We start from the raw sequence: 14894 nt of genomic DNA, 5'->3' as shown, positions 1-14894 counted from the left end.
CATTTGGTAGTTACGAGCAGAAGGGAAGGATTTCCTTTGAAAAGGGTTGTTCCCCGAATAAGAGAAAATAGCAAATACCTCCAGAAGCACGGTTTGTAAAGGAGGTGGCAAAACTCTGTCCTCAGTTGACCCAGCTCCTCACAACAATCAAGCTTCGGATCCTCAGTCTCAGGACTGACCTGAGGTTTGCGGCTTCGCCGCTGCCGGGAATGTGCAATTCTATCCCGGCTGAGAGCCGAGCAGCAGACCGCACATGATCACTGCCTTCGGAGCTGGCTGGCAAAGAATCCGGAGAAAGGAAGGAAGGCTGATGACAGAAACAACCACCTGAACCTAGAAATGCAGGCTAGGAGCCTCTGCCCGGAGACGAAAGTTCTGGCTAATTCACTCGGATTGTTTTAACAGGTTAATAAAGTAATTGGCACTCAACACAACTACATTCTCAGTAGGAGTCCTAGGCGATAAGGTGGGAATCACAACCAGGGTTTGGTATTGTTAACAGCTACCTTTACTATCGTTGCTTTTTTTTTTCCTTAGCAAAATAAAAATGGGACGGATAAAGGGGTAATAATTTCCGACATGATCTGTGGGGATGTGGGAAGATCTCTCTCTCTCTCTCTCTCTCTCTCTCTCTCTCTCTCTCTCTCTCTCCCTCCATCCCTGTGAAATCAGAGAAGTCTCTCCCCAGATCCCCAACAAGTCACAGAAAACTGGAAGAGAAATAAATTAGCTCTACATCCAGTTCCCCGTGGAACATAAGTGCTAATCCTGACTCCCTTTAAGAGCATGTTGTTTTGACTGATCTTTGGACATGATCAAAGATGCCAATGGTTCATATAGCCTTTTTCCACAGGATTAGACACTGTTCAGGAAGAGTAGAAAAGAGCACACATGCATTCTTTGTCCTTTTCATAGCTGAATGAACTTGTCCATGTTTCATTCTGACCTCTAAATTATGTGTTTATGAAGGTGAGGGGAATATATTCTCTGATTACATTTTTCCATCTGAATAGATTACTCATTAAAAGTGGAAGCCTAGTTGTTCTTCTAGTTCATACCAAATTCTGGTTACGGGGAATAAATACATGAATATATTCACAGCTCAAGGAAAATTAACCAAAGGAAGCCCCCCCTTTTCTGCTCAATATGATTTGTGTGGATTTATATTTAATTTTCTCATTATACAGATTTTTCAAAGAAACATTTAGGGCTCTCATATCTGCTAGACATTAGAGAATACGTAAGTTGTAAATATGATTTTACTTTCCAATTGTAACTAGAACATATTAAATGTTTTTGAAAATAGTGTGACTTCATGATGTTCGGGAATCTGTGTCTGACTTTAGATATAAGGTAGATACGGGATGTTGCCGTTTTAATTAAAGCACAAAAAAGGAAACAGGAGCAGACAAACAAAACCATCTTAAATGGACTAACGGGAGAGCTTAGGTGTAACTACTACACTCCAGGAAGTGTGTTGCAAGACTTGTGGGTAAAATCTACAGAGTCAAGAGGAACTTATTAAATAATCTTAGTGTTATCTCTATTGTATGAAGACACTGGATTCTTAAACAGGGAGGGAGGACGAAGAGAACATCTCTGCATTTCACTCATTATTTCATTTTCAAAACGAAGGAGCTCAGACGACTGAATCACACCCCTGCTGTTTTGAAGGACATATATTTGACCTGCCAGCACACAAAGGTCACAAGGAGTCCAATTTTTGACAGGAGAGTGTCTAATCCCTCACTGAACACAAGAGGTCGCTCCTGTAATCAAGTGCTCAGGAAAAAAAATATTGCTAATCACTTTTATGTAATCAGTTTTATGTATTCTATAAAAACACTGACAACTTCACAGATAGGCTTAATGTGTTAAACACACACACAGTAATCAACTCGGGGAGGAGGAAAAAAAATCTGCGGTCATAAGGTAAGAGGAGACAGCGGTGGCCTGCTGCAGAAACTTCTATTTTTATGCAAATTGTATAATTACAAACACACCGACCTTCAGAGCACATTCATCATGGGATCTTATCACTGAGTTCTCTCCAATGTCTCCCTATGAGTGAAATATTTTATGCATGGATCCTGTCTTGTATCAGGTTAAGAATCAGGAAAATGCTTGTTCACTACAGTGTCCTGAACTAAGAAAAGGAAAACGTGTCCCGGAACACTATGAAAGAACTGCTCTCGGTGAAAGTTTGTTCCCAAACTGTATGCTGTATTCTCTATGTGGAATTGCTATCACCAACAATTCTTCATAATAATGTATCGTTTGAATTAAAAAACGACTGATTGTTTATGTGAGTGCCTGTGTATGTTTGAAGGATGACTAGTGAGGATCCTTTGTGGGTCTCAAGTCATTAGATTCCATGCTTTTCTTAAATGCCACGTCTTAAAAATGGCAGAACAGAACAGAATTGGTTCAGATCCCCTATTTACCGTTGGTGTTCTTTTTTGTTGTTTTTAAACTGTGGCCTGCTTGGCTATATAGAAGGGTAGCATGCCCATGTACAAGGCAAACTTGCTTCGCTGGCCTCTGCAAAAGCAGCTTGACAAAAGATTCCACGCATAGGATATCAGAGGGCAGAAACCAGGACTGAAAGGAAACAAAAACACAACTGGTAAACTTAACCTAGGTCGATACAACTTTCCATCCTGCTTGCTCACTTCGAGATAATTTCTAATTAAAAAAAAAAAAAAAAAAAAGGAAGGGAAGAGGTCCTGTCTGCCATCTTAAAAGACAAAAAAGCAAAACAAGACGAAACGGAGCTGTTGGGAAATATCCTACCGGGTAAGGGGCAAAAACCTACTCCTACTTCTCAACCTCTTTCTTTCTGTGTGTACTCTGAAAAGTCACAGGCTTTAATTGAGCCTCTGTGGCCTAGGTAGGGTTCACAGGTTTTATTAAGGGTTAGATCTGGTGATAGATACAAAGAAAGGAGTTCCCTAACCCCCGGGTGTTCTAGGAGGCAACAAAAAATTAAGTTGAAGCCTTCTACATTTCTGTTTGTGCTCTCTCTCTCTCTCTCTCTCTCTCTCTCTCTCTCTCTCTCTCTTTCATGAAATAGTCTCTCTAGATAAGAAATGACTGGTGTAGAAGCTCTGGGAGAAGTGTGGGAATTCCGTGTGCCCCCTAATAACTGCCTCAGAAAGACGGTAGATTTGGGGAATCACGAAAGAAATTATTGGCAAAAGTTACTGGTGAGATGCAGCCAACATCTCTTCGAGATGGCTTCCCCAGAGGAAACAAATTAGAAAGCTAACCTCAGTAGTGGGGAGTAGGCGCCCCACTCTTCTTTTGCAACAGACCCTCCCTGCTCACGCCTTCAAACTAAAAGATTTAAAAGTCTCTAGAGGGTATTTTAAAGTTGCACTTACAATGATCAAAACCGTCTAAGGGCGGAGTGCACCTTTGTTTTTAAAAAGGAGTGGACAAGAGACCCGTAGACAGACCTGGATCCCCGTGTAAACTTTAGGGTACTGCACTTGCACTGTACCTCTAGACTAGAACACTTTCATGCTAGACTTAAAATTGAACAGCAGACCTCACAGGTCGGAAGGAAAGGAGCCGGTCTCGGAGTTAATTCGTTTTACCTTTTCGTTTGACCTTTGCGTTTCCAACCCGATTGTCCGCTAGGGTGACAAGCGCCCCTTTCCTCCCACCCCAAGTCTTTTTGGAGAGTTCAGATTGGGGAGTGACGGGGTCAACAGGATAGCAAGGAAAAAACAAAAACAAACAAAACAAAACCAAAAAAAAAAAAAAAAGGCAAAACCAAACCAAACCAAACCAAAAACACAAAACGAAGTCATAAAAAAAATATTTCCTCTGGGTCTAACCGTCCCACTCCGGGTTGGTCCCCCAGCGCGCAGCGCGGTGCTAGCTCCAGGAGATGCACCCTTCCCGCAGGCAGCGAAGTTGGCCGAGCCCAGGGCTGTGCGCCAGCGTGGAAGCCAGTGGAAGAAAGCGGCCGGTTCCAAGTTCCCTCCACCTTTTCCTGGAGCCCGGGAAGGATCCGGTTCACAGGAAGAACCTACCCACCAGCTACTCGCCATCGGAGGCAGAAAAGGGAGCCCCTAGCTCAGCGCAGTCAGAGGACCGCGGGGACACAGGGAGCCCGCGGCGCTGGAGCCCCGCGACACGACACGGCGCGTCCGGGAAGGCGCGGGAAGGGGCCGTGGACAAGGAGGCGGCGGCCCGGGACCCGGGCCACCGGGCGCCCGGGGAGCGCTGTGGCCTCGGGAGGCTTAATCCTCTCCTGCGGGCTCGCGGAGCGGGCAGTGGCGCTCGGCGGCGCCGGGGCTGAAATATGATAATCAGAACAGCTGCGCCGCGCGCCCCGCAGCCAATGGGCGCGGCGCTCGCCTGACGTCCCCGCGCGCTGCGTCAGACCAATGGCGATGGAGCTGAGTTGGAGCTGAGAAGTTTGAGTAAGAGATAAGGAAGAGAGGTGCCCCGAGCCGCGCGAGTCCGCCGCCGCTGCGCCTCAGCTCCGCCAACTCCGCCGGCTTAAATCGGACTCCTAGATCCGCGAGGGCGCGGCGCAGCCGGGCAGCGCTTTCCCCCAGCCTTGGCAACCCCAGGGGCCACTATTTGCCACCTAGCCACAGCACCAGCATCCTCTCTGTGGGCTGTTCACCAATTGTCCAACCACCATTTCACTGTGGACATTACTCCCTCTTACAGATATGGGAGACATGGGCGATCCACCAAAAAGTAAGAGGCGGTTTAACCTTGTGGGGCTCGGTGTGCTGTTGTGGTGTGGGGGCTCCTCTCTCAAGCTGATGCCAGGGCTCTTTGGATTTGTAGTCACTGCCTGGAGAGAGTGAAGAAAAGGTGGTTCTTTTTGTTGTTGTTTTTGGTGGTGGTGGTGGTGGTGGTGGTGGTGGTGGTGGTGGTGGTGGTGGTGGTGTGTGTGTGTGTGTGTGTGTGTGTGTGTGTGTTTCTTTTTTCCTCTTGTCACGCTTGCAGCTTGCATGTTTGGTGTGAATTCCGATCTTCGGGAAACTGATCATACCTTGTGTTTGAACGCTGTGAGCCCTCCCAAACTCTTGTCGCCGGTGCTTAGCGGTGATTTCCTTCCTCCTCCGGAATCCGCAGCTCTCGGAGAAGGTTATTATGTAGCAAAGGTCTGCCTGCACAAACCACACCGGCAGATAGGAATTAGCATTCGACTTGCAAAAGAGAGCGAGTGACGACTGTATTGATGTCTACTCTTTTAACAATATCCATTCCCGTGTGCTATTGAAGAACGTGCTTCATGGAAAATATAGACATCCCAGCGCTGGTTTAACGCTTCTAGTCAAAACCTTTCCTTTGACTTGACTTATCCATAATCTTGCCTAATGATTATAGCAAAGAGGGAGGAGGGGAGAAAACACAAAATGAGCGGGTTTGATTGCATGCTAAGCTTACAATGTAGAGTATTCAAATCTGCATTTTACATATATTCCACCTCCCTCTTTTTAAAAAAGGGAGTCAAGGATTTGATGGCACACTCCAATTACCATCCCAAAATGCAATACTCTTTAAGGGAAGGGAAAAAAAAAGGAAAGAAAAAAATTCTTCCAGAGTACACCCCATAAGAGCGACACTAAAAGTGTGTTTATCTCCGTAGGAAGTAAACGGTTAGTCAATCATGTATTTATTTTCATTTCAGAAAAACGTCTGATTTCCCTATGTGTTGGTTGCGGTAATCAAATTCACGATCAGTATATTCTGAGGGTTTCTCCGGATTTGGAATGGCATGCGGCATGTTTGAAATGTGCGGAGTGTAATCAGTATTTGGACGAAAGCTGTACCTGCTTTGTTAGGGACGGGAAAACCTACTGTAAAAGAGATTATATCAGGTATGCCATTTTTACAGGGTTATTTTCTGAGATTTCCTGGCTCTCCTTGTTTATTATTTGATGTGCCTTTGTTGGTTTTTCTTTTTTTCGGGGGGGGGGGATGTTTGTTTTAGAGCGGCCACTGTGCAAAAAATGTTTTAAAAATTAAACTGTTGTTCATTTTATATCTCTGGGGATGGGGTGTCATTGTGTTTCATACATTTCTCTTGATAAGGTTTGTTAATTACTCTTTGAATTTTTCCTGCAAAAAGAATTATTTTCCTCTTTCAACTTCCCTTCTAAGGACAACAACAAAATGAAGGCAAATAAGTGTAGGGTTTTAAACTTTCAAAATTCTAATTTCGCTGTGCAGTTAGCACCTTATTTTTCCTCCTGTTTTATCACTTACTTAAATTATTTCGGAGGTTCCAAATAAACAGACAAAAGTTTCACCAATGGATTTTTGAAGAACAAGAACAACCATTGCTCCCTTTTGGGGTGAGTCTTCCTTGGTAGAAAATTTTAAAACCAAAATAAAATGTTCCTTACCAAAAAAAAAAAAAAAAACCCACCGGAAATTTAATCTTTTTAAATATTAACCCTTTGGTGATATCTAACTGTCTTTTCTTTCTTATCTTATCTGTGCTGATGAATTAGACAGAGCAGATCAAATTGCCCATCATCTATCTGTCTGTGAACAATTGGTATATTTAGGTAATTGAACAGCTTCCTTTCTCACATTAAAATCTAGTAACTGATAAAATGGGGGAATCACCCGAACGGACAAGACCAAAACCACAGAGGGACTGAGCTTGCTTTTGTTGTATGCTTTTTTTTTTCTTTCTAATTTCAATTTTTTCTGATCTAAGTGTGTATATCGGAAACTTCACTTTCTATCTTAGAAAGCTTGGTTGAATTTCTAAAAGAAATTGTGTTTGTTCTAACACGAAGCAAGATACTGTTCCCCTTCCCTGTTAGGCTGGTGATAGCAGAAATGTAGCTGATTTTAAATTCGGAAGTGACTACTAGTAAGTGACCGGCTTTTGTAACCTATGAAGGGCTCTGAACTTCCATTAAAGTTTAGTTAAGATTTAAAATATGGCCACCGTTTTTTTTTTCTAAGGAAAAAAAAACGTCCTGCTAGAATAATGCCACCAAGTTGTTGTTGTTTTTTTAATCATAGAAGGGTATACTCATGATAGTATTATCATGAGTAAAAATAAACAATATACTAGGGAGGGTTTTGCTTGTTTGTTTGTTTTGTCTTGATGCCTTGAGGAGAATGGGAGGAAGTGGGATCCAGGAAAGGGGAGGGATTTCATGACTGGTTTGGGAATGGGGCAAAGTAAGTCTTCCTTCTATAAAATGGATCATGATCTTGCCTTGGAGAGACAGAAGGAAGAAAAAAAAATCTTCAGATCTGTCTTCTGACCTCTGACAAATATGCTCCTCTCATTGTTTACTTGGCTGGTGTGTACACTCAGGACACTGGAGAGGGAGAGCCCACTTTGAAACTCCAGAAGCATCTGTGCTCCTCTGCAGATACTGGTCTCCTCAGTATACAGAATTGCCTCATTCAGGACATGTCGATTTGCAGATGAAGTAACTCAGTTGCTGTTAGTTTTCTCCTCTCTCTCTCTCTCTCTCTCTCTCTCTCTCTCTCTCTCTCTCTCTGTGTGTGTGTGTGTGTGTGTGTGTGTGTGTGTGTGTGTGTGTGTGTGTGTGTGTTTGCTTATGCAAGCACTCACTCACTTACGCACAACCCCTTTGGAGGAGCTTAGTTGTAAAGGCAAGGCAGAGTGGTCATTTTTATTTTAAGATCTCCCATTTGGAAGGCAATATTCTCCCTCCTTTGTGAGGATCTTGTCCTGTCCCCTTCACTCTCTGTGTTGGAATCACTGATAGCTATGGTGGGAGTCAGGCAAAGCAGCAGTAGATGAACCTATAAGCCTGAGCCGTGGTAAGAAAAGGCTAGCAGTGAGGAAGCTTTCAGCAGTGAGGGTTGGTGGTGTGTTGTTTTGTTGTTGTTGTTGTTGTTGTTGTTCGTTTGTTTGTTTGGTCCTTTTTTGTTTTGTTTTGTTTTATTTCCCCATTTGTCATGCTAGCCTTGGCCCCCAGGCCAACTGAAATAGAGGTTCATGCTTCAGAAGCCTGAAGGGGAATGATTGGAGGAAGGCAAAAAAGCTGGGCTTTAAAATAAAAAGAGGTAGAATGGAGAGAGAACTTTCCATTAACAAGTTGACCTGTGGAAAATCTTTCGCTGAATAAATACTGAAAGGCCTTTGCTGCAGAGAACCCTCTGAAGCTTCGTTTTGTTCTTCCAATCTGGAATTGTGTGTGTGTGTTCGTAGACGGTATGGGATGACTGACAGTGTCCCTTTCCCAACCTCTGCTGTTGTTGCTGCTGCTACTGCTGGTGGTGCCTTTTCAGCAATGCTTTGAGTAGCAGAAATTGAGGGACAGAGAATGGAAAGCATAGAGCTACTCAATGTCCCTTGAGTCCCTCCCTCCCCGCTAGTATTTGTGAGAATAATCCTGAGACTGGTTACCAGGGGCTGCTTCCAGGTTTAGAATCCACCAACAAATTTTCCTTGGTTTGGTCTGGGTGCCTGAACTAAGAGGTACCAACTGAGACAGACACAGAGGTTCCCCATAAAGGTTCCCCTTGTTAAAGGGGAAGGTTAAGGAAGAAGGGGGAGAGGAAGAGAAGGGGGGAGGGAGGGTCGGAGAAAGGGGGTTGGGTTGTTTCTATACTCTGCCCAACTTTACTACTGCTGTTTTTTTTTCCAGGCAGGTCAGGTTTGTGGCCTGGGTCCCTGGCCATCTTGGGCCAGAACCTGCCTGAAGTCACCCTCTCTCTCTCTCTCTCTCTCTCTCTCTCTCTCTCTCTCTCTCTCTCTCTCTTTTTTTTTTTTTTTTTTTTTTTTTTTTTTTTTTTTTTTTTTTTTTTTGTGCTTCTCTTCTCATGCCGGGGCCGGTCCATTCAGGTTGTACGGGATCAAATGCGCCAAGTGCAGCATAGGCTTCAGCAAGAACGACTTCGTGATGCGCGCCCGCTCTAAGGTGTACCACATCGAATGTTTCCGCTGTGTAGCATGCAGCCGACAGCTCATCCCGGGAGACGAATTCGCGCTGCGGGAGGATGGGCTTTTCTGCCGCGCGGACCACGATGTAGTGGAGAGGGCCAGCCTAGGAGCTGGAGACCCTCTCAGTCCCTTGCATCCAGCGCGGCCTCTGCAAATGGCAGGTACTTTTCCACCCAGAGGCTGAGAAAAGGCAGGCGGGGCTAAATCATAACCTTTCCTTCCTGCAACCTGGGGGTCACAAGGTGGTTCGAAAAGTGGCCCGTAGTAAACAATTCGTGCTCTTTGCCTTTCTAGCAAATTTTCATACACTCATCATCTGCCTTGACTGCATAACCACACATCTAAATGTCTGTCTATATACAGGTACACAGCATACCCCACTTGTGCACACATGTATACACAAGTCCAAACTGTACTGTCAGCTTTACTTTGGCCTCCAACCCAACGCTTACTGAAAATGGGCTTCAGCTCTCTGCCAGGTTTTCTCCTAGCTGCCGCCTAATTAAAGGGGTGGAGCCCTAGGTCTCGAGGAGTTTCCTCCCTAGCCCAGTGAAGGAAGCTTAAGCGGCCCCAAGGCATTTAGCTTCCCACGTCTTCCCCCCGCCCCTCCCTGAGACTTAACTTTCCAATCCAAACGCGTTTTAAAATTTATTTTTATGCTTTTGTCAAAAAACAGGTCCCTAAAAGATACAATGTCAGTAACTGCAGGCGCTGCACAGGGCTGTAACTTAAAACTGTCAACAGCCTAATCTGCAGTAATTGCCTTTTAAAAAGGAGCCTGCCTCTTTAAGCCATTCATTCTACCTGATTTGGTGAGAATTTCATCTCCAAGCCTGTAGCTGTAGCTCTAAATTGACCCGTAGGTGTTTGGCCTGACCCCAGGGGGTCGTGGAAGGTGTGGGATTTGTACCGTGCAGATCAGAGGACTAGTTGCCCATAAAGGAAACTGGAAACATAAAGGTTGGCTAAAACCAAGACCGTCAGACAGCAGAACATTGTTTCCTACCTGCCTTCCAGTCAGAAGCAGATATCCCTCCCTCCCTCCATTCAGTATTAAGTCATCAGCCCCTACTAAATACCAGAGGCGAGAAAATCACAGCTTTCCCCCAACCCCCACTCACCTCTTTCTAGTTGCTCTGAGAATTCTTTTCTGAGTGATTTCTAACTAACCGAGAAGGGGTAAAGCTAAGGGTGGGAAACTGCAGAAGAGGCCGAACGAAATACTGGGAGGGAAGGGAAGGACAATCTCCAGTCATCTTTTATCTCAAGCGCAGACAGTTCAACAGAGTTTCAGTTTTCCTTTGCTTGGGGTCAGCGGGTCTCAGGAACATCCCACATTGTTGATTTAGTACTAAGAAAGACTGGGGACCATTCGGATTGCTGGAATCCAACATTTCTTTAGCTTCTAAATATGACTGCCCCCTGGATCTGAAGTTCAAGGCTTTCTGGCAGAATTATCTGGCTTTCGGTCGCAGACTTCCCGGGCCCTGTCGTGTCTCTAGCTGTCACTGGGGTGTTCTGCGTTTTATTTTCAGGTACCCTCTATGACTTTTACCCAGAAGGGAAAGCCGAGCCTGGAGGTGGGGGTGCTCGGTATAATCTGTGACCTTCTTCTAGTTATGAGGAAAGGGGAGGAGGGAGAGAATGTACTGGTGGAAAAAAAGAGAAACCAGCTAAGACAGACTTCCTTTGGCTAATTCTGTAGTGAATGAGTAGGGGCAGGGGCCCGCATCTCTTCTCTCCTCCATTACTTTCTGCATTGTCTTCTATTGATTAAGGAGCAAGATATCTTCTCCCTCTTTATGCCCCTGCGCAGATTCTGGTAGGTGCGCTGAGCTGAGCTAGGGTTGGATAGGCAATGGAGTGGGCTGGTGGCGGCGGGAGTGGCTTTGCTTGCTCACGGACTCCCTTTGCCCCGTAGCCGAGCCCATCTCCGCTAGGCAGCCAGCTCTGCGGCCGCACGTCCACAAACAGCCCGAGAAGACCACCCGAGTGCGGACTGTGCTCAACGAAAAGCAGCTGCACACCTTGCGGACCTGCTACGCAGCCAACCCTCGGCCAGATGCGCTCATGAAGGAGCAACTAGTGGAGATGACCGGCCTCAGTCCCCGAGTCATCCGGGTCTGGTTTCAAAACAAGAGGTGCAAGGACAAGAAACGCAGCATCATGATGAAGCAGCTCCAGCAGCAGCAACCCAACGACAAAACTGTGAGTAGCCCCCAGGCCAAGCAAGGAAGGGACCATAAGAGACCTTGGGAGGCCTGGCCAGCGGGCATCCCTGTGAACTGGCGGATTGGTTCTCTGTGGATCACAAGCAGGAGCCCAAACAAGGAGGTCCTCTCACTTTACCTAGCCCCAGATGTGTAGCGGGTACTGTCCACAAGAAGGCTGAGAGTTGGCTGGTTAGAAACTGCAGATCTGAGTGGGGCCACCATCCATTGCTGGTTCCAAAAGAGAACATGGTTCTCAACATCATCTACACCTGGAACCTAAAGGACCTAGTGGCTCCCTCCTAGGGCAAGTGGCAGTGAGCTCCACTCAGGTTTTGCAAGCACTGACATCATTAGAGCGGTCCATATGGTGAGGGACAACATCTTGAATGCTGGTCTAGAACACGGATTCAATGTGCTTACCATCCATCCAGCACTCTGGTCCCACCCCAACTCTTAGTGAGGCCTGCCTCCATTGTTGCATTTGGGAGAGCCCTTCAAGGTGCCCATGCAGACAATCCACTCTTCCAGGTGGAGCCCCAAGCTTCCTTCCAGCCTTTGGTACCATTATGTTAGGTGACAACTCTCCCCTTCCTCCCCCTCCCTCACCTCTTGCTTATGTTACGGTAAAGGGTTTCTTTCTCCTTTCCTTGTTTTACTACTTCAGCCCTATTTTTAAATGCCATAAAAAAAATACGTTGTCATTAAACTTGGCAGGCAGGCCAAGACTGAGCAAGGGTACTTTCTAAGTTAGTGCATAATAGCACTGAAGTAGCCAGACCCAGAAACCTCTGGGGTGGGATCTGGCTCTGCAAGGAGGAGCGCTTAGGGGAAAACTTTGGCTAACTCAAACTAGAAAACTAGCATCAGGAGACTGAAGGGAGGCCTGACTGGGCCTCAGTTTTCTACTTCTGAGAGGCTGTGGCATCTTAAAGCAGATGGAGGGGGTTTGGGGGCGGGGTGAGCTGTGAAGGTGAAGCAAAAGATGATAATTGCAGCAGAATTGTTTTAATAAGATCTCACCCGATCTAACAATCCTCCACACAGAAGTAGAAAAACAAAACTAAACTCTAATATCCATAGGTGCAGCAGATTAACTGAGTCAATACAGGGCAACTGTATAGATAAGATAATACTTGGGTATATTTACTTAGCACGGAACGGACAATGAAGGGAGGGAGTTTGCTCATTAACATGTTGGGATGTGGGGGTTATTCACAGAATATCCAGGGGATGACAGGAACTCCCATGGTGGCTGCTAGTCCGGAGAGACATGATGGTGGTTTACAGGCTAACCCAGTTGAGGTGCAAAGTTACCAGCCGCCCTGGAAAGTACTGAGTGACTTCGCCTTGCAAAGTGACATAGATCAGCCTGCTTTTCAGCAACTGGTAAGTGTCAGCTCCCAAATGGAGAAGGCTGGATCCCCAACAGAAGGGAGAATTCCGCTTTAACTGTCAAGCACTGAAAAGTCCCCTGGTGGTGGGGGGGGGGTGCTCCAGGGTACCAGGGTTGGGGTGGGGGGGGGGAGAAAGCAGCAGGAAGTGGTGGTGAAGAGGAGGGAGGGAAATGTAAGGAAAGGAAATCTCTTGTGAATCCTTGTTTAAAATCATCAAAATTTAACTATGCAGTATAGTGTGAGCTTTCTACAAAAGACGCAAATCTTGTGGGTTGAACTTCAGGGTGCCTAAGTAGTTATGTGTGCAGAGGTACAAACAACAGTGGCAATGTCACACATTTTAGGCTGTTATAAATTACAAGGACTTCAGAGACCACCTTGGCATTTGGATCAGCCATCAGTAAGTTTATTTCTTTGCCTGTATCTAGTGAATGGTTCAAGTAAAAGTGACTGTAGTGACATCCGTGTGATAAGATAGAAGGTTGTTATCCACAAGCAGCAACCATTTGCCTGAACAAAATTTTCTTATATGTCAACAACAAGAATGGTTATTTAAATAGTTTGGTTGATATTTATTGTTGCTCTGTTTCTTTCAAAGTATATATTAATCTAAATTATAGGACTTTTAAAATACTTTTAAGCAAATGAGTTTAGGTATGACACAATTGTGTACAACGTGGCATGTATACCAAAAGGGACATGAGCATTGCCAATCTGAAACAATGTATATTTAACTTATGAAAACATGTCTTAGCACTAAAGTATCTAACACATTTATCTATAGCAGAGAATTAATTCATTTCACCTATAAGAGGTTAAGATAAACAAAAGTTTAAAGATAGATACATACATACCTTTGGACGTGGTATATATGCTTAAGGTTTTTTCCTTCCCCCTTAAAGTATAATCAGCCCCATAGACACTGTTTTATTAACCACGAAGCTGTATCCTAAAAAACACTCCTTTCTTTAGAAACAAAGCTAATGCATCAGTTGAGACTAGGTTTCCCCCACCCCATCTCCTGTGGCCTGAGGGCATTTGCTTTCTCTCAACAGTTATAAGGGTGATTGACCAGAGGCAAGTGGTTAAAAGGACTTGGTTCCGGGCTGTGTCTGTAAATGGGCCAGTCTAGTGAGCAGGCAAATTTGAGAAGTCCCTTGACCTCTCAAGGGGAAGGTTCAATAGAGTAGAAAAGGTGCTAGAATCTGGAACCAGAGGGAAAGTTTTACTTTAAATAAAATAAGTTCTCCATAAGAAGCATTGTGTAGGTAAATTTTAAATAATAGAAAGGGGAAGAGGAGAGGATTTCTGGAACTCCAGTGTCAGGTGAGAACAGTGAAGTGGAATCTGAGGCAGGGGTGTGAGGTCTGGTTATGGGTAGGGGACAATTTATGGTCACACCATATTTATAAAGAGATGAAGAAAGTGTTGGTCTCCTTGTGGAAAGGGGAGAAGGAGGCAAGGCACTGAGACCACACAGTGATTCCACTAAAGAGTTAATCATTGTTCCAGGGAGCCTACATTGAATTTCTGGCCTAGAGAACTTTCTTCCTCCCAGGGCTACACGTAGGCAGCAGGATAATTTTATTTCAAGCCTTCACAGGAGAGTTGTGATGCCACTTTACAGTGGGAAACACATTTGCTCTTAAATAATTTAATGGGACACAATGTTGGGAATTGGACTCCGGTTAAAAGAGAGCTCTTTAGGAAGTTGGAGAAATGGAGAGAATTTCTTTTCAAGTGCTTCTCACAGGTTTGCCTTAAAGCCTGTTCAAATTCTATGGCAGGCAGGAATATCTCTGTTGGTCTATCCGTGTACACATAGGAACTTAGGCGTGTAGACACAATGTAATACTTTGTATCTCTCCAGACACTATTGAAGTCCCCTTTGTTTACTTCTCAACCTTCCATACAGGTCAATTTTTCAGAAGGAGGACCAGGCTCTAATTCCACTGGCAGTGAAGTAGCATCGATGTCCTCTCAGCTCCCAGATACACCCAACAGCATGGTAGCCAGTCCTATAGAGGCATGAGGAACATTCATTCAGATGTTTTGTTTTGTTTTGTTTTTCCCCTGTTGGAGAACGTGGGAAATGACGTTGAACTCCGGAATAAAAGTATTTAACGACCCAGTCAATGAAAACTGAATCAAGAAACGAATGCTCCATGAAATGCACGAAGTCTGTTTTAATGACAAGGTGATATGGTAGCAACACTGTGAAGACAATCATGGGATTTTACTAGAATTAAAAACAAACAAAACCCTAAGCCCAACATATGCTATTCAATGACCTTAGGAGGACTGAAAAAGAAAAAGGAAAAAAAAAGAGAGAGAGAGAGAGACGTTTTTAAAACGTAGAGGATTTATATT

General features: G+C 44.9%; 1 protein-coding gene across 1 annotated transcript; it reads left to right on the top strand.

Moving 5' to 3' along the window:
• The first annotated feature begins 4686 nt into the window (after nt 1-4686).
• On the top strand, nt 4687-14561 carry Isl1 (ISL LIM homeobox 1). Its single transcript, NM_017339.3, has 6 exons — nt 4687-4719; nt 5663-5852; nt 8819-9078; nt 10839-11125; nt 12349-12516; nt 14440-14561. Exons 1-6 carry the CDS (start codon nt 4692-4694, stop codon nt 14554-14556), a joined length of 1050 nt encoding a protein of 349 aa, NP_059035.3. The 5' UTR covers nt 4687-4691; the 3' UTR covers nt 14557-14561.
• The last annotated feature ends 333 nt before the right edge of the window (nt 14562-14894 follow it).

This window comes from Rattus norvegicus, chromosome 2, assembly GCF_021556685.1.
Source record: "Rattus norvegicus strain SHRSP/BbbUtx chromosome 2, alternate assembly SHRSP_T2T, whole genome shotgun sequence".
NCBI lineage: Eukaryota > Metazoa > Chordata > Mammalia > Rodentia > Muridae > Rattus > Rattus norvegicus.
This window is presented reverse-complemented; position numbering and strand designations above follow the sequence as displayed.